The sequence below is a fragment of the Corythoichthys intestinalis genome, chromosome 2 (assembly GCF_030265065.1).
Source record: "Corythoichthys intestinalis isolate RoL2023-P3 chromosome 2, ASM3026506v1, whole genome shotgun sequence".
Lineage (NCBI taxonomy): Eukaryota > Metazoa > Chordata > Actinopteri > Syngnathiformes > Syngnathidae > Corythoichthys > Corythoichthys intestinalis.
In genome coordinates this window covers 5,498,180-5,517,990 of record NC_080396.1, presented here as the reverse complement: position 1 = coordinate 5,517,990, position 19,811 = coordinate 5,498,180, and the positions used below count along the sequence as shown (strand labels likewise).

The window sequence follows — 19,811 nt, the reverse complement described above, 5'->3', positions numbered from 1 at the left end:
AATTTTCAACTGAAAAAGCTCCTTGTTTACATATGACGGCCGCTAATTTCCTTACTGACTACCCTCATAGTTCACAATATTTACGTAAAATAAATGCTACCTGCACGTTTTTTTTGCTTTTAACCAAGAATCAAGACTGTTTTACGTCAATATCGATAAACAATTCAGGTATTCAGGCATTTATTCACAAGGATTTTCACCGGAAAAGCTCTGTTTACATATGGCGGCCGCCACAATGACTGACAGACTAGCATCGTACTTCGACATACAGTGCCCTCCATAATTATTGGCACCCCTGAAAAAGATGTGTTTTTTAGCTTCTAATATATATTTTTTTAATTGAAATAATATGGGACCTTAATGGGGAAAAAAAGGGATAAAAACCAACCTTCAATACAGGTGCATTCATTCAGTGGGGAAAAAAATCCCACATAAAGAAAAAATGATTTGACATCAAATAATGTGTGTCACAATTATTAGCACCCCTGGTGTTAATACTTCGTACAACCCCCTTTTGCCAACAAAACAAGGTCTGGGGACTGAGATGGCCAAGGGAGGAGCTTGATTTTGTGTCTGGTGAACCATTTCTGTGTAGATTTGGCCATATGTTTAGGGTCATTGTCTTGCTGAAAGACCCAGTGATGACCCATCTTCAGCTTTAGGGCAGAGTGCAACAGATTTTGATTTAAAATGTCCTGGTATTTCAAAGCATTCATGATGCCATGCACCCTAACAAGGTTCCCAGGGCCTTTGGAAGCAAAACAGCCCCACAGCATCACTGACCCATCCCTATACTTCACAGTAGGTATGAGGTGCTTTTCAGCATGCGCATCTTTCGTGGCACGCCAGACCCACTTAGAGTGTTTGTTGCCAAACTGGGACCGTGTGCTTTGGTCAGATGAGCCCATGATTGAGCTTTGACAGCCACGCCAACAATGCAGGCCCCCTATTAATCGGCCCCGTGTCCTGTCAATATCATTATGAAGTTTATGCAATTCATTTTTAACTAAAGGTGGACGGATATATCGGTCGGCCGATATATCGGGTGGAACAACAGACACCAGGTGCTCTTTGACGTGATGCTACTCCATGTCAACAAGACCGACGACGATGCTTAAAAAGCACGTTTGACCAATTACCTGTATCTCTGTCGCCCGATATATCGGGCCGATATGTGGACTGCTTTTCAAGATCGGCCGTTGGCCAATGTATAGCTTGTATCATATGATAACGGTTATGTTCACTGTTTGGGTGAAGCCAAAAATTTTACTCAAGCGAGAGTAGCGTTACGTCAAAATAATATTACTCAAGTGAAAGTGGAAGGAAACGGACCCCTTAGCCAGATTGCCGGGATCAAACTGTCGGATCAACTCTGGCACAGCTCTAGCGACCCGGGCCGACGAGACTCCGGCCAAAAGGCCAAACTCCACGCGTTCACCTTAGTTTTAACCCCTTGTACTGACTCCATTTTGAAGGCTGGAATATGGCTTCGAAACACAAGTTGACAATTTGTTCGGAGTCGACAGCAGTCATATAGCACAGAGGGACAGAGGCGAGGATCCAAGATCACCATATCACAAGTCAACAAAAGGTTCCAGAGAAAAAAAATGACAATGCTTACTTAGTTAAACGTTCAGTCTATTGAAGGCTCTCGCTGGGCAGGCCCTGGGCAGGAAGATGGGTGTGTTTGGGCGTTGTTTAGGATTATTGTCTGTTTGTGGATTGGACAGGAGGATTCGGGGATTACTGTTTTCAGGGCAGCAAGGGTTGTGGATTTTACTACCTCAGCGTTAAAGGGGCTCTTGTTGGGACAGGACGTCCCGCCATTTGCTGATTGCTAGAGTTGGTAATGCAGATGTGGGCTTGTAGATGTCAGCGTCAATCTAGCTCAGTCGGTTGCATGATGCACACGTTGGGCTTCCGTGATCAGGAGGCGTCATGTATCTCTTATGCCCTATATTCTGCCTGTTTTCCTTAAACTATGGTATAAGTGCTATTTATTTTATATTGGGTGTGTTAGGGTAATGCAAACAGTCGATCGGTAAATACGAGGAAAGATACTATTCCCTGATTGATTATATCAAGTGTGTTCGAATTTAAATTTAAATTTATTCACACACACATTTACAAAGTGTGCTGAGCCAAGATTACGTATGAGCCAGGTCTCCTTAAGAAGCTACTAAAAGCTTGGAATCTTGGAAAGGAATCTTGATTGTTGCTTAGGAGTGTTTCTGGATGCTAAAGAGTTGCACTTTTGAACTAATTCATTATTTTTTCAAGCTTTTTATTAAAAAGATAATTATCTGACTTTGTTCTACATGATAAAATGTTTGAGTGGGTGCTCGTTAAGCTTGAGAACGATAAACCGATACAACCGGATATCCGGTTTTACAGGTGAGTGATACAGCTGTATCGATAGTAAACTTACCATTCGACAGTAATTAGCCATTAAATATTCAATGAACCGATAGTAGAGATAGAATTCAGCTATCACGAACACAAGAATCGGCTTCTAATGCCTAGTTCAATGCATTGTTTAATATGATAATAATTTAGCTTTTACCTCACATGCTGCACTTGTGTCATTCACCACACAGCGCACTTAGATTGTGACCGCCGTCGTGGTTGCCTCAACTTCCCATTCATTTAGGCAGAACCGCTAGTAGTCACCGTCATTACCTGATCGTCACGGGCGTGTCATAACAACGCGAGAGCTAACAAAACCACTGTAACGCGCGCTCCGTACTCCGTAGCGTTTTCTTCACAGCCCAAAACGACACTAGTAGTGGCAACGAAGCAACATACTAATACAATGGACAGTTTGCACACCACACCAGCAACGTGCAGCGATTGATTGTCAACGCACCCCGGAAAACAAAAGTCGGACTTTGAAATGACGAAGGCAGCCAGATCTGTTCGTATGGGACAGAGCTAGTATGAAGCGGTACAGAGATCGTGAGTTTTTAACCCTGAAAAATAACCCACTACAATGGTGGAAAGGGCGGCATATTGTTTCCACGAAACGCAGTCTACTTATACATGAACATGTGGATCAGTTGATCTTCCTCAAGAAAAATCTGCCCTTCAAAAAAGATATAGACAGTGATGAGGAATAAAAAAATGTGGAAGCACAGGCATAAGTGAATGACTTTGCTGTGTATAAGGTTAAAGTAATGATTATAGACCTGTATGTCTAAAATGCTGTTTTTATTCCCCCAGTTATACCAGTGGTAAAGCATAATTTATTATTTATTTTTGATAACACTAGCAGGTTTGATTACTTTTTTCCAGCTTTTTTTTCTAACTATTATTGTCTGTCACTGGAGTTTTATTTTATAATCAATCCCATCCAACAAAATGACGGTCGTATAGTCAGCTTATTTTCATAAAAAAATGAAACATAACATTGGTATGACATTTTGTTGTTTAATTTAAGATTTAATCTTTTTTTTTTATTTGTTTAAAATACTGTATGAACACACACAACAAATGTTTACTATCGTATCGTTTTCACTCTGTATCGAACCGTATCGTTCTTAAACTGTATCGAATCGCTCGGCCTTAAGAATGTATCGTTTTCTTAATCGAATCGTAACCTCTGTATCTAGATACATATCGAATCGGCTTCATGCCAGAGATTCCCAACCCTAGTGCTCGTCCGGGACTGGTGATTCCATACTTTTTGCTAGGGGTTGAATAATTACTTTTTAATTACTTTTTTAAAGTAAGATTAACAACACTGCGTACAACAACAAAAATTAAGAGAATGTGGCAACGCCTCTGACTCTTAACTGAAGGGGACGTAATACCAAATATCACCAGGGTGAGGAAGCACTGCGCCATTTCGGTGTCTAGTCTGCTGGAATTCAAAAGAAGAACAAGACCAAGTTCCGTGACTTGACGCTTTTCTCCTGGCCGTCGTTTGTCGGCAAAGGTTTGTTATGACAGCGGACGTACTTCATGCTAGCTAATATTTCTACTTCCACCAGCATTCTGAGAACAAATTAGATTCATATGAAACCATGTGCCGCTAATACTTTGACATATATTTAGCCGTTAGATAACTAATATTGTCCCTGCTTGGTGAAACGCACCCAATTGTTGTTTTGAACGTTTGGAAGGCCTGTTGCTGGTGAGGAATCCTCGGAGTATTGGACTATCCCGCCCGGTAAATGGCGCCGAGAGCCGCGGGTTAGCAGAGGAGCGCAACCGGAGCTACCTGAAAGGTTTGCCTAGTCTCCGAACCGAACTAAGACGTTGTTTTGTTCTCGTTCACGGAGGGCATAATATCATTTCACTGTTAGCTCGCTAGCTAACATTAGCTCCACTGTGTTGTTCAGCTAACTATCAAGGTACCGTAAGTATATATAGAGGACTTGAGACCGCCTTTAGTTATGTTTGTGTCGTATTTGTTCCCCTAAACGAAGATAAAACGTCACAGCGTTTTATCGTTATTTATGTTGCAGTGCCCAATATTTGAAATCTCTGCTTAATTGACTCTATGTTTTCAGGTCGCCCCCCAAAGAAATGCGGCTTGTGCCGCTGTGTGACGCTTCAACTGTCATCTCTTTGGCTTGCTGTTAGCCCAACGGACTTCACTTTCCAACATGAATCGTTATCTACCTGTGGCAAGACAGCACTTCCTGGCTGCACTAGCTAGCACTAGCGTGGTGGTGAAAGCCATCAGTGCTTTGGTGGTGATCCTTTATCTGCTCTCCTGGGCTTTGGACACGACGTATGCACTGGGGGTTACTCCAGGGTACCTGTTTCCTCCTAACTTTTGGGTTTGGACATTGCTCAGCCATGGGGTCGTTGAGGAGCACGCATGGGGCGTGCTGGTCAACATTGCGACTGTCATGTCCTGCGGACGCCTGCTAGAACCTTTGTGGGGTGCCCTGGAACTGCTGATATTTTTTGTGGTGGTGAATGTATCAGCGGGCCTTTTAGCAGGACTCTCCTACCTCTTCACCTACGCGGCCACCTTCAACCTGGACTACTTGTTCGCCGTCCGCGTCCACGGGGCAGCCGGCTTCTTGGGAGGCGTACTCGTGGCGCTGAAGCAGACCATGGGGGATACCACAGTGCTCCGAGTTCCACAGGTGATGCCGACAATACAGTACTTGTAATAGAATGTAATATGAAAAAATACATTGAAAATGTGGTCCTTAAAGCAACACTAGGTAACTTTTCAACCTTTATCAAATGTTTCCATAACATTTGTGACCATTAGTGCTGTCAAATTTATCGCATTAACAGGCGGGATTAATTTTAAATTAATCGCGTTAAAATATTTGACGGCTGCAGCTATTGATCATTTTAGTAGTCGAGTAATCGAGGAACTAGTTAGTTCGAATAATCGAGTAATCTGATAAGGAACATGAAAAATTAAAATACCTGAGCTTAGCCACAAACGGTTTAAAAAAAAAAAAATAAATACAGATCTATGTACAACAAAAGAACAATTGGCTAATTTACATAGCAAAAGTCCACTTGCTTAAATGCTACAAAAAGCTAACGTTTTTTTTACAATGCTCCTAACAAATGGTTCACACATATTCCCACAAAAAAAAAGGCTAAATATACCAATAAAATAGATTACAAATGCATTAAAGAACATGAGCTCAAATAAAAACTTAACTTACGTTGGTCTGAACAGGGAGCAGGTGGATTCAGCCATGTGAAATGAGGCAGACCAGAGGGTAGTGTATCCACCCTAATCAATAAAACGAAATGCAAACACTTCCAAAATAAACCATTACAATGCCACTTTAATTAAACGAATACTCGAAGCAAAAAAAATTTAATTCGAATATTTTTTCTAATCGAATACTCGAGTTAATTGATTCATCGTTGCAGCACTAACGCAATTACCGCATGACCCGCTCATGTATTTCCTCAAACAGATTACAATGACGCACTTGAGAGCTAAGAGGCAGAGAAATATCTCTTGTTTTGTGCTTTCTCTTAACAAAGGTATACCACACACGATGTGCTGGCACTTTGTTTCTTTATTAGCACATTCAGCTTCAACATTCACAAAGCTTACGGCTCTTGGCAGGCCGTAACTCTAACTCACTCCTGCATCATGTCAGTAAACAGCTTTGGCGCCACGTGCACTTCTGGGTGCTTCGGATAAGTCTATATCAGAATTAGTGCTGCAACGATTAATCGCTTGGAAGGTTCGCTACAACAGCCTTCTAGCGAAGTCTCCTGCTTTAAGATGGCGGCTGTTTACTAACGCCGGCAAGTCTGTCATTTCGCATCTAGTTTACAATACATGTTCTGCTAATGGCGTCGAGTCTCATTTTGCATCTAGTTCTATATAGATATATCTATTATCTAACGTAGCATGATGGACTTAGTTTGTAGGGGCTATCGGCAGCAGTCAGGTATTATTGTTTTTTTTATCTAGCGGCCTGAGTTGAGCCAGAGACGTGAGTTCACGTGAGCATTTTCCTTACCTGGGTATTGACAAGCATGATGTTTACTCTCGGGACGCAATACGGTCCGTTCCTCACTGCGTCCCGAAGACCGCGCTGACTGTGTTTTAGTTCCGCTTTGCTTGACATATTTCTATAATTGGAATTTGGATGTTTGTGAATCATTCTCGAATCTTCCACGGCCGAATCGTGAATAATCTAAGAATCGGAAATTTCGCACACCTCTAGTGGATATACTGCCCTCTGGTCTGCCTCATTTCACATGGCTGAATCCAACTGCTTCCTGTTAAGACCAATGTAAGCTAAGTTTTTGTTTGAGCTAATGTTTTTTTATGCATTCATAATTTAGTTCATAGGCATATTTAGCCTTTTTTTTTTTTTTTTTTTTTGAGGGAATGTGTGTCTAAACCATTTGTTAAGAGCATTGTAAAATAAAAGTTAGCATTTTATAGCATTTAAGCTAGCGGACTTTTGCTATTTAAGTTAGACAATTGTTCTTTTGTTGTACATAGATCTTTTTTTTTTTTTTTTTTAATACCTTTTGAGGTTCAGCTCAGGTATTTTAACTTTTCATGTTCCTTAACCAATTACTCGATTAATCGAACTAACAAGTTCATCGATTAATCGACAACTAAAATAATCGATAGCTGCAGCCCTAATCAGAATATTACAAAAGGCGAGTGGACACGGGCGTTCATTGGACCGCCCCGTTTATTGGCATAATCTTCGGCAACCCCTTCACGACAAACATAAGTTTCATATAGTGAAAATAAAATAAAAATATATCGCTCAAAAAATAATGTTCACAAAAAGAAACTTGCTTTAATCTGTATTAATAAGGCCCTATTCTCACACAGTTAAACAACATTGCAAAGGGAACTGGCATTCCCAATCAAAATAGCTATGCAAAATACACATAAAACTTACTCAGACTCTGGTCAAACACTATTCAAACAATTCGTTTAGTTCAACAAAAACACTGGATGGCAATATTTAGTCACACTATACAAATTATCAGAGGTCTCGTACGTTATGAAGCCAGCACTCAAATGACCGTGAGGTACAATGCATGGACCAGTAAACTACTGCGTCAGTCGAGGGACAAAACACTCTATTTGGCTTGATTTCTAAGTTAATTTAAAACTCGCTATCTTGTGGATTTATTGTTATAATAAACAAAAACAGTACTTATGTATACAGTATGTTGAATGTATATATCCGTCTTGTGTGTTATCTTTCCAACAATAAGTTACAGAAAAATATGGCATATTCTAAAGATAGTTTAAATTGTGATTAATTACGATTAATTAATTTTTAAGCGGTGATTAACTTGATTAAAAATTTTTAATCCTTTGACAGCCCTAGTGATAATATATTGAATGACAGCTAGTTGAATGACGCCTCATTTATATCTTGAGGGGGTTGGTATCTCTTTCACCGGCGCCAATTATTGATGAATAATTATTGATGACGTTAGGATAGGGTTGGGCGATATCTCCTAAAGTACGTATCACGGTAAATGGAGCAGATTTACTTCGATAATAGGGGTGCACGGTATCCATTTTTGGACACCGATATCGATAACTTCCTGCTCCTCAAGGCCGATACCGATACGATAACCGATAATATATATATATATATATATAATTTTCCAATGTATATTTACCCAAGTTTTTGAACACCTGTAGGTCAAAAATATTAGTGGTTGCAGTGCCACAGGATTTTAGGAGACTGTGGTGGGAGGGTCTCTGACCCTCGGGGTAGGGTGTGTGTGTACATTTTCAAGCCTGGTGTATCTCTTTAGGGCATTTTGAGACCACTGAATGTAATATAAATTGCTGTATGCGGTGTCGCCGGATCGCGCCAAATGCAGCAGAATGCAGCAGACAGTAGTCCCGTAGCCTGGTACACCAGACTCAGCGGCAATATGTTCCAATCCGCGGTAAATTCGGTTTTACATGACCAAAAACACATCGAGTCGCTAAAACCAACAGTCTGTCTCGCGCTCGCCATGTTGAATATGTTGAAATGTCTCTCGCTAGTTTCTTGTCGCTTAACCGACATCGCGTCAGCCCGTCGCTGATTGGCCCGCTCCGCGGTCTATTTGCTGTGGCTGGCTCCGCCCTGGAAATTTTTTTCTGCTTAATGGTGGCCAGACTCATACTCTCATAGCCAGGCATGAAAATGGGTCAGGGGTTAAAAAGGTGAGAAGGGTGTGGAGGAAATATGTTCCAGTACACTGTACACTCCAACAAAATATTGAGCTCTGTCGACCCACACTGTGTTTCAGCAGGGCCATGCAGAGACCGGTGGAGGGGCGGGTGCTCGTAGATCAAAAGGGGCACATGAACAAGTATTTAATACACCTTAAAACAACATAACTTCAATTTTAACCAGCTTTAGATAATAATTGGCTGCGACTGTGACATACTTTAATTGGGAGGGGGCAACAGTGAATGGAAATCAAAACTGTCATCAACACTTTCTGGCTGTGACTCAGTCAGTCTGCCTCTTTTCTTCCGTCAACCTCTGCATCAAAACTTCCTTCCTCAACTTGTTCATTTGAGAACAAACCACATCAGATGGTCACTGAGCCACCAACAGCACAGTTTTCTTAAAACTATTATTTCATTATTATCCATACTTAACAACTCTAGCACCTAATGATTAATAAAGCAATGACATAAAAATCTTATAGAAAAATAACATTGTAATTGTGTTTATAATTGTATTTAATACCCGACTATCCTTGCAAACTTGTTCTTACCAGGTCTGCTATTCACCCAGCTGATGAGGTATCCACTGCCTTTAGCAGCCTCATCTAACTCCTTTTTTTTATCCCTCAAACTCCCTTCCCTACGATGCATGTCTATGTAATGAAATATAAATATTTAAAAAAAAAAAAGACTCCCCGGTGGCTTTTAGTTTTAAAGCTTTCTTAATTTCTTTCTCTCTCAATAACGATGGAGGTAGATTGGTGTTTTTATTATTCAATCAAAAAAACAGTTACTTCTATCAAAAACAAAGTTGCTTCAATCAAAATACAGTATATAATTTTAATCCCCAAAAAGTCACTTCAATAAAAAAAAAATGTTTTTGATTGCAAAAATAAATTTAAGACAAAAAAAAGCATTTGAAAACTATTTTTCTTGATTGAAACAAATTTTTCCATTGAAGTAATGTTGTTTTGCGTTTGGGCCACATTTTGGCTAGGACATTTGTGTCTTTATTATTCAATCAAATAAGTTGCTTCAAACAAAAAAATATATATAAAAAGAAAAACTTTGCACATGTGTCAATCACCGTTTACCAAAGCCTGAGAGGGTTTGAGTAGACTCACTATGAAGCATTTAATAAAATCAAACATTTTCTTTTTTCCAATGTAAAATCTGAATAAATGCATTGAACACGCACAAAAAAAATGGGGGGGGGGGGCGCTACTTCGCGGTTTTCACTTATTGTGGCGGGTTCTGGTCCCCATTAACCGCGAAAAACGAGGGATCCCTGTATTTCTGAAAAGCTTTAAGAGGCAGGACTCATTCCCACCACTCGTCGGGCCGGTGTTGTGCCGACACCGGCCGTCAGCTCAAATCCAAGCCGAAAATAACGCGTCTCCGGCGGACGAGGGGAGCGATGTGAGGCGCCCCCTCCATCCGAGAGCATGCCCCTTAATTTGACTCAACAGTGTGTTTCTTCGTTTATATTACCGCTAAATACACAAGCTTGACGCCAATTTAACGGGAGCTATTTTTTTTCATGGGAGATTTGGCTAGCTCTGGCAGTGTTCAACGCAAGATGCAACGAATGGCAGTAACTTTTTATATCGCAAAATGTGAAAACGATTGAAACCATTACTCACCAAATTCAATCTGCTGGCAAATACAGGCAAGTGTGTATGCTGCGCTCTGGTCTGCCCCGGTGTGGATAAGGCCTGCTTTTTGTTTTCGCAGCTTTGCAATGCAACCAAAGGCTCTCCGAGCACTCCATGTACAGTAAGGAGTGCGCGCGTTTGGAATAATGGAACGCAGCTTGGGCCAATGATTGGTTCTCGTCAGCGAAGCATCTAGAAGGATTTGCTGACTGTGTTCTTAAGTGCTCAGTTTACGTACTAAGTTAATCACATGATGATGATAATAATAATAATTAAACAAAACCTCCCGACCCCCCCCCCCCCAAAAAGAATTTCTCCTCGGATCTACGCAATTCAATTTTTTTGACTTCAAAACGGCGAATTTCGCCGAAAGGTGAGAGATTTTCATGCCTGCATAGCACAGCTATGAGTCTGGTGTACCAGGCTAGTAGTCCCGTCTATGAGCGCGACCTGTTGGCGCGTGTGTCTGTGTGTGTGCACGCACGCGCGCGCTCTCGCTCGCGCGGGTAGTAGAGTGGAGTGGGCTACAGCTGTGTAATCGGCTGACTGATGCATCTGATCATTATCTTTTTTTTTTTTTTTTTTTTTTTTTTTCCCCCCGGCGGGCGGGGGGCAAACGAGACTGTGGCGGGCCCAAACGAGACTGTGGCGGGCCGCCACAGTCTCGTTCATTGGTGGGAAACACTGGGTTGATTCAGCATAGATTAGTCTTTGACCAAACCACAATTTTTATGATGACATTATTATAATGAACAAAACAAAAACCAGAACAGTTTTGACTGAAAAAGTGCCCATATTATTTTTTTCGAATAAATATAATTTGAGTCAATCACAATCAGTCAATATCATTGACGATGTGTTGCCCTGAGCAATGAGCAGTGATCTAAAACAAACATAGACCCAACATGTATTGTGCTTTGTCAGCAGATAAAACATTTGGTGCCACAGGAGAGGAGACTTTTGTCGTCTTGGTCCATGAAACAACTTTCTTAACCTGGTTATTATAGAACAGCAAGCCTATCAATAACCAAAAGGCCTCTCAAGAACTTGTAAACATAACACTGTAAAATGCAAACATTTGCTAATTGCCATAGTAAGGTTTATAACTCATTGAAGGAAAAATACAGCATCTAGAACACTAACAAAATTTTGCATACTGGTAAAACAGGAGTGGAAACAAACGCTCACATCCCAATCCGACACCGCGCCAAAAATATTAATAGGCCCGATAATATATAATGTTATTGGAGTTATTGGGATGGCGTCATAATTCCTATTATCGGACCGATAATTATCATGCACCTCTACTCGATAACGGTAAGTGACGATAAATTCGCCCAAGCGGACTGTAATTAAACAATTGTACATGCAGTCTAAACATTAAGTATATAAAAATGTCTTGTACACCATAATAATTCAATTATGAACATTTATAACAGCTTGTACGACTTGAACAATGTACAACACTATAAAAATCAATAAGACGACTGTGCAAACATGTCATTGTAACACAAATGACAATTTGAACAAAAGACTTCAAACTAGAGCTGAAACGAATACTCGAGCAACTCGAGTAACTCGAGTTTAAAAACTGATCCGAGTAGTTTTATTCACCTCGAGTAATTGTTTATTTTGACAGCTCTAAGCATCACGTTTTGCTTGAACTACTTTTAATGCGGGACGCGCTGATGTCACGTACGTAGAGGAAGAAGAAGAAGAAGAGAAAAAAAACTGCAGCCGACAGCCGCTAAAAACGACGCCGACGTTGCTAAATACTAGCCCGCACGATGCTAGTTGGTAGCAGGTCGTGTCTGATGAGTCTCATAGAGATCACATGTATGTTGAACTAGATGCAAAATGACAGACTCGGTTGCGTCTGGGCAGCATTAGTAAACAGCCGCCATCCTAAAGCAGTAGAGCGCTAAGCGCTAATAAAGAGCGCTAAGCGCTAATAAATAAGATTAACGTAACGTTAGCCCTGCGGAGGGCTAGGTTTCTATTAATTATGACCACTGTCGATGCTTGGCTAACGTGTCTTACATACAGGCTTTAACATAACATAGCGATGTGGAGTGATGAGGGTGTAAAATAAAAACGCAATAATGCTAACTATCAATTTTAGCTCAGTAGTCATTGCTGGATAAAACACCAAGAAGCACTGGTCCCTAATGTGCTCCAATACAGCCTGTAATCATACATTTATTTTGAACACTGCAAAAACTCAAAATCCTATCAGGACTTACAATTTAGACAAATTTAAAACTTAACTAGAACTTAAAAATGGCTTGACACAAATGGAAATTCAATGGAAACACGTGGGGAAAAAATCCTAACTTTTAAGTGATGTGTGTTATCAAGCGTAGCGGCATTTTTAGGTATATATATATATATATATATATATATATATATATATATATATATATATATATATATATATATTAGGGCTGTCAAACGATTAAAATTTTTAATCGAGTTAATTACAGCTTAAAAATTAATTAATTGTAATTAATCGCAATTAATCGCAATTCAAACCATCTCTAAAATATGCCATATTTTTATGTAAATTATTGTTGGAATGGAAAGATAAGACACATGATGGATGTATACATACAACATACTGTACATCAGTAGTGTATTTGTTTATTCTAACAATAAATCCACAAATGGCATTAACATTCTTTCTGTTAAAGTGATCCATGGATAGAAAGACTTGTAGTTCTTAAACAATAAATGTTATAGTAACAAGTTATAGTAATTTTATATTAAAACCCCTCTTCATGTTTTTGTTTTAGTAAAGTTTGTAAAATTTTCAATCAAAAGTAGAGTTAATATAATAATAAGAATAAAAATAATAATAAAAATAGAGTGAAAAGTTTAACGTGTATTTTGCATAGCTAAATTGATATGGAATGCCAGTTTATTTAGCATTGTTGTTGAACTGTGAGTCTGAATAGGGCCTCATTACTATAGACTAAAGTGCTTTTCTTTTTGAGAACTTTTACTACTTAATGTCGGGTGAAAGTTTGGCAAGGCTCTTTTAAGCCCAACTTAACACGTTTGCCTGTAGCGATAGCTGCTAGCGTTAGCCGCTAGCATTAGCCTACTGGGCTTCTGTTTGAGTTCCTGATAACCATATGACTTCATACGTAAGCACACTGACTGCTGTCTTAAAGGGGAATCAACATTGCCGAACAAAACAGAGTCAAAGCGGGATAAAAAGACTATATTTTCTTGTTTTATTAGATTACCGAATTTACCGACATGATCAGAATTACATCGGTCATCGTGAAGAATTTCGGTAACGTTAAATTTTCAGTATACCGCCTGGCTCTACTTTGGGATTAGGGTTGGGCATCGTTTGAATTTCAACGGCTCCAATTCAGATTCCACATTTTGATTCCGGTTCCAAACTGTTAATAGGCATTGTCAACAAAATTTGCATAGTTTATATTAATTTCTTAATTTCTTGATTATTTTCTAAATTACATGAACTTTCAATTAACTTTATGAATTTCTCACAGTACTATTTTGTGTAAATATCGGTCTTTGAACTTGAATATGATGAAGTTTCTTTCCACAGGAGTGCACTTTCACAAAGATGTTTTTTTTTTTTTTTTTAAAGCTCTCACAGAAAACATTTACACATATTTTTTTTGCCTATTTTTTAGAGCAAGGGTCAGGAACCTATGGCTTGTGAGCCATATCTGGCTCTTTTGAGGAGTGCATCTGGGTCTCAGCCAACCCGTAATTTTGAATTTGCTTCATATAAACGAACTGTGATGAGCTGATGGCGCATTCACACATTGATCTTGGACATTTCAAACATATGTCGAAATGATATGCTGTGATGCACACGTCCACCTGGTTGTGGTTTCCACTTCCAGGAAATATACGCAAACAATCCATGTTTCGAGTTGTTTGTTTTCCCACTCGGTGAATGCACAACTGAGCAATGATTGTAACATTTCAAGTAACGATGTTAGGCTTTCGTTGTCGTTTTCTCAAGATTTTCATCAATCACAACTTGGTGTTTATATTATATATACACACCAGTGGGTAGAGTAGCCAAAGATTTTACTCAAGTAAGAGTAGCTTTACTCCAAAATAGAGGTGCACTATAATTATCGGTCTGATAAGTATCGGTCCGATAATAGGAATTATGACGTCATCCCAATAAATCCGTTAACATTATATATTATCGGGCCTGTTAATAATATTTTTGGCACGGTGTCGGATTGGGATGTGCAATCAAACAAAAGTTTGAGCATCATCGCTTTATCCAATGCAGATTCTTGACTCTTGACAAGGAGTGTATCTGAATGCTAAAGAGTTTCACTTTTGAACTAATTCATTATTTTTTTCAAGCTTTTTATCTGAGTTTGTTCTATAGACCCTACTCACATGACGTCACAACCACGCCTCCGTGCCATATTGTCCGTCAGGTCGTCGTGTTTACTCATTACCGCTACGTAAATTCCTCCTATTATGGCGTGTTTTTCTGCTCGTTAACATTAATAATCATAATGGTGAAGGCTTGTGTGGCGGTTGGTTGCAGTAACAGAGAAGATAGACGGAGAGACTTGAAATTCTACTGTATTCCGAGAGACCCGGAGAGGAGAGCGAGATGGACTGCTGCAATTCGACGAGAAAACTGGGCACCAAACGATCACCACAGATTATTTAGAGTCATTTTATATCTGGTAAGATGCATTTAATATACAGTGCCTTGCAAAAGTATTCGGCCCCCTTGAATCTTGCAACCTTTCGCCACATTTCAGGCTTCAAACATAAAGATATGAAATTTAATTTTTTTGTCAAGAATCGACAACAAGTGGGACACAGTCGTGAAGTGGAACAACATTTATTGGATAATTTAAACTTTTTTAACAAATAAAAAACTGAAAAGTGGGGCGTGCAATATTATTCGGCCCATTTACTTTCAGTGCAGCAAACTCACTCCAGAAGTTCAGTGAGGATCTCTGAATGATCCAATGTTGTCCCAAATGACCGATGATGATAAATAGAATCCACCTGTGTGTAATCAAGTCTCCGTATAAATGCACCTGCTCTGTGATAGTCTCAGGGTTCTGTTTAAAGTGCAGAGAGCATTATGAAAACCAAGGAACACACCAGGCAAGTCCGAGATACTGTTGTGGAGAAGTTTAAAGCCGGATTTGGATACAAAAAGATTTCCCAAGCTTTAAACATCTCAAGGAGCACTGTGCAAGCCATCATATTGAAATGGAAGGAGCATCAGACCACTGCAACTCTACCAAGACCCGGCCGTCCTTCCAAACTTTCTTCTCAAACAGGGAGAAAACTGATCAGAGATGCAGCCAAGAGGCCCATGATCACTCTGGATGAACTGCAGAGATCTACAGCTGAGGTGGGAGAGTCTGTCCATAGGACAACAATCAGTCGTACACTGCACAAATCTGGCCTTTATGGAAGAGTGGCAAGAAGAAAGCCATTTCTCAAAGATATCCATAAAAAGTCTCGTTTAAAGTTTGCCACAAGCCACCTGGGAGACACACCAAACATGTGGAAGAAGGTGCTCTGGTCAGATGAAACCAAAATTGAACTTTTTGGCCACAATGCAAAACGATATGTTTGGCGTAAAAGCAACACAGCTCATCACCCTGAACACACCATCCCCACTGTCAAGTATGGTGGTGGCAGCATCATGGTTTGGGCCTGCTTTTCTTCAGCAGGGACAGGGAAGATGGTTAAAATTGACGGGAAGATGGATGCAGCCAAATACAGGAACATTCTGGAAGAAAACCTGTTGGTATCTGCAAAAGACCTGAGACTGGGACGGAGATTTTTTATCTTCCAACAGGACAATGATCCAAAACATAAAGCCAAATCTACAATGGAATGGTTCAAAAATAAACGTATCCAGGTGTTAGAATGGCCAAGTCAAAGTCCAGACCTGAATCCAATCGAGAATCTGGAAAGAGCTGAAGACTGCTGTTCACAAACACTCTCCATCCAACCTCACTGAGCTCGAGCTGTTTTGCAAGGAAGAATGGGCAAGAATGTCAGTCTCTCGATGTGCAAAACTGATAGAAACATACCCCAAGCGACTTGAAGCTGTAATTGGAACAAAAGGTGGCGCTACAAAGTATTAACACAAGGGGGCCGAATAATATTGCACGCCCCGCTTTTCAGTTTTTTATTTGTTAAAAAAGTTGAAATTATCCAATAAATTTTGTTCCACTTCACGATTGTGTCCCACTTGTTGTTGATTCTTGACAAAAAATTAAAATTTTATATCTTTATGTTTGAAGCCTGAAATGTGGCGAAAGGTTGCAAGGTTCAAGGGGGCCGAATACTTTTGCAAGGCACTGTATATTTAGAGGGTTTTGGGCTGACAACCACAATTAAGATAATTGCGAGGCTAATCACCGACAACATACAGTTTCAAATTCAAGATGCTTATTTCTTCCACCATCATTATATTTTGAATAATATTTAGCTGGTACCAAGTGAAAGAAGCTGGCCTCGTTTACGGATCATTGGTTAAACAGGTGTGTCCAAACCTTTTGCAAAGGGGGCCAGATTTGGTGTGGTAAAAATGCGGGGGGCTACCTTGGCTGATTTACATAGAACAATATATTTAAACAAATTTTAGCAAGCCCTTCTGTGTGTCACATTTGCTTTATTATTATTTTTAATTCATAATTTCAACAATCTCGTCTTTGTGGCGTTCTCTTTTCACACTTGGGCTCTTGCGAAATACTGCTGCTGGGAAATTAAACTAGCTTCAAGTTGCTATAATTTCTCACTGCGTATATTCCCTGTAATGTTGTCGTACATTTCAGCGTGTCTTGTTCGGTAATACCATTATCGCGTCACATCGAACTCTTTTAAAACAGCGACTGTCTGTTTGCAAATGAGGCAGACACAGTTGTTGCGTGTTTTATTGAAGAAATGGTCCAATAGCCACCTATCCTTGAAGCGTCGGCCATCGCAGTCAACTTTTTTTTTTTTAATTGATTGTCGCCATTTTAGAAAATTGGAAGTAAAGGGTCACACGGGGTAATGTTGCTTAGAGTGCTGCTCTTAAAACTTTCGTGAGAATAGGCTGATTTTGTGTGGACAAGATAGTTGTAGATATCAGGGTTGCCGATGTCAGGCAGAAAGGGCGAAGACAGCGGGTCGAAAAATATCGATTTAGGCATCAAATATGGATCTGGCGAATGGATAGACTGAAGCTTTTCCACATAACGCCTTTTATGCAACGCATCCAATGAGTTTACAGCGTCTGAAAGCACCGGGGCTTCCATGAATTGCATTATAAATTGCACGACAAATTGAAACCATTGAGAATACGGATAAACAATGACGGACAATATGGTGGCCGGATACAGCGACACGTCATTCTGTGACGTTGGTGAGTAGGGTCTATATGGTAAAATGTCTTGAGTGAGTTCTCGTCCAAAACCGGTGATTCCATACTTTTTTCTAGGTCAGTTTTCTATTAACTTAAAACCTAAATAATTAACATACCAGATGATTAAGCAATCAATTTAATAGGCTAAAATTTTCCTCCCAAGAATTAAAGCCACTCTTCATCATCAAACAGGTCCGTCTGAAAGCGGCTCCAGCACTGATTCTTCTACTCCTGGCCTTACTCCGCCTCTCGGGTCTGCTGGAGAGCTCCGCCCCCTTAGCTGCCTACAGCTACGGAGCCCTGTCCGGCTGGGTGTACCTGCGCTTCTACCAGAGACACAGTCGGGGCCGCGGCGACATGTCCGACCACTTTGCTTTTGCCAGTTTCTTCCCGGAGGCGGTGCAGCCGGCGGTGGCTCTGCTGGCGGCGTTGGTTCACGCCGCCCTGGTCAAAGTGAAGGTGTGCAGGAAGATGGTCAAGAGGTACGACGTGGGCGCGCCTTCCGCAATCACCATCAGTCTGCCCGGGACGGACCCGCAAGATGCCGAGAGGAGGAGGTGAGTCGGGAGGTGGCGGTGGAAGTCATTTTAGGGCTGCCACAAATGATTATTTAGGGTAGTCGGTAGAGGTGTGCGAAATTTCCGATTCTTAGATTATTCGCGATTCGGCCGTGGAAGATTCGAGAATGATTCACAGACATCCAAATTCCGATTATTGAAATATGTCAAGTAAAGCGGAAGTAAAACACACTCAGCGCGCCGCGCGGTCTTCAGGACACAATGAGGAACGGAGCGAGAGGAGCTAAACATCATGGCCACTCGGGTAATGCCAATGCTCAACTCATGCCGCGAGATTAAAAAAAAAAAAAAAAAAAAAAAAAACATACCTGACTGCTGCCGACAGCTGTTACAAAGTACGTCCACATAATGGTACTGTAGATATCATATTTACATATGACTAGATGCAAAATGGACTCGGTGGCGTTAGCGGCACATGTACAGAAAGCTAGAAGCGGGCGTTAGTAAACGGCCGCCATCTTAAAGCAGTAGACTTCCCTGCAAGGCTGTTGTAGCGAACCTTCCAAGCAAACCTAATTAACTTTTTATCTAAAATACTCCTAAATCGGTAAAATATTGACTTGAATCCATCTTTAAAATAGTTTTAAAACTTTCACATATCGAAAGTAGACAAAAGAGAAATTATGGAATAACGTGGGCAATTTTAACAATTTTAACGGTTGATTCACAACATTAATTGAATGTAGTTTAAAGCTGCTGATACAGAATGGGGATTTGAGTATATTTATTTTTAACTGTTAACTTGATACTGAAATAGTCGTTTATTTAAGCCTGCGAAGCTTTTTTTTATTTTATTTTATTTTTATTTATTTTTTTAATAAATAGTTTTTGTAACTAATGTACAAAACCTTAAAAGCAGCTAATAGCGGGGGGGGGGGGGGGGGGGGGTGTCATCAATAATCGATTTATAATAGAATCGTAGCCTCTGAATCGTAATCGAATTGTTAGGTGCCCAAAGATTCCCACCTCTAGTAGTCGGTTGGAAGATTTTCTGACCCATGTATCGAATATTTGTTTTGCCGTATCATGAGCCTTGTATCGTGATTTACCCAGAGGTTCCCACTCCTCCTATCAACATAACTCGAAAGCGCAGATTTGAACCTCTGTCAGTTTTTATTTGGCACCAATACACCACGGAAAACTGGAAAATCTCTCACCCTTCCGCGAAGTTCGCCATTTTGAAGTCAAAAAGGGTGACCTACGTGAATTGTGTAGATCTGAGGAGAAAATATTTAGGGGGGCGGGGGTTATCGGGAGATTTTTTTTTTTAATGTCGGACAAAGCGCACCAGAGTAGCCAAAACAAGCACTATTTTGATGAAACAAAGGAGGGTACGCTGTTGTGTGCTGTCTCTTCAATGCTAAGGTTGGCTGCACGTCAGCCCTGAATGAACACCTAAAGCGCTGTCACCCAGTTGTAATTTTGGAAGACTACAGGAGAGAATTACAAGCTAGCAGATCGTGAGTCCATTTAACTAACTAACTAACAAATGTGTTTTATTGAAGTTGCTAAGCCTGTCGCAATAT

At 40.3% G+C, this 19,811-nt stretch overlaps 1 protein-coding gene across 3 annotated transcripts in view; it reads left to right on the top strand.

Moving 5' to 3' along the window:
* The first annotated feature begins 3,840 nt into the window (after positions 1-3,840).
* The window catches only part of tmem115 (transmembrane protein 115), a 32,933-nt gene continuing 16,962 nt past the window's right edge, over positions 3,841-19,811 (top strand). For 2 of the 3 annotated variants that reach the window (XM_057829573.1, XM_057829571.1), the window contains exons 1-3: positions 3,884-4,226; positions 4,512-5,099; positions 17,900-18,264. In XM_057829573.1, the coding sequence (XP_057685556.1) occupies positions 4,608-5,099; positions 17,900-18,264 (857 nt within the window). In that variant the 5' untranslated portion in view covers positions 3,884-4,226; positions 4,512-4,607. Of the gene's footprint in view, positions 4,227-4,511; positions 5,100-17,899; positions 18,265-19,811 lie in introns of all 3 variants that reach the window. The other variant, XM_057829572.1, reaches the window with a different exon arrangement.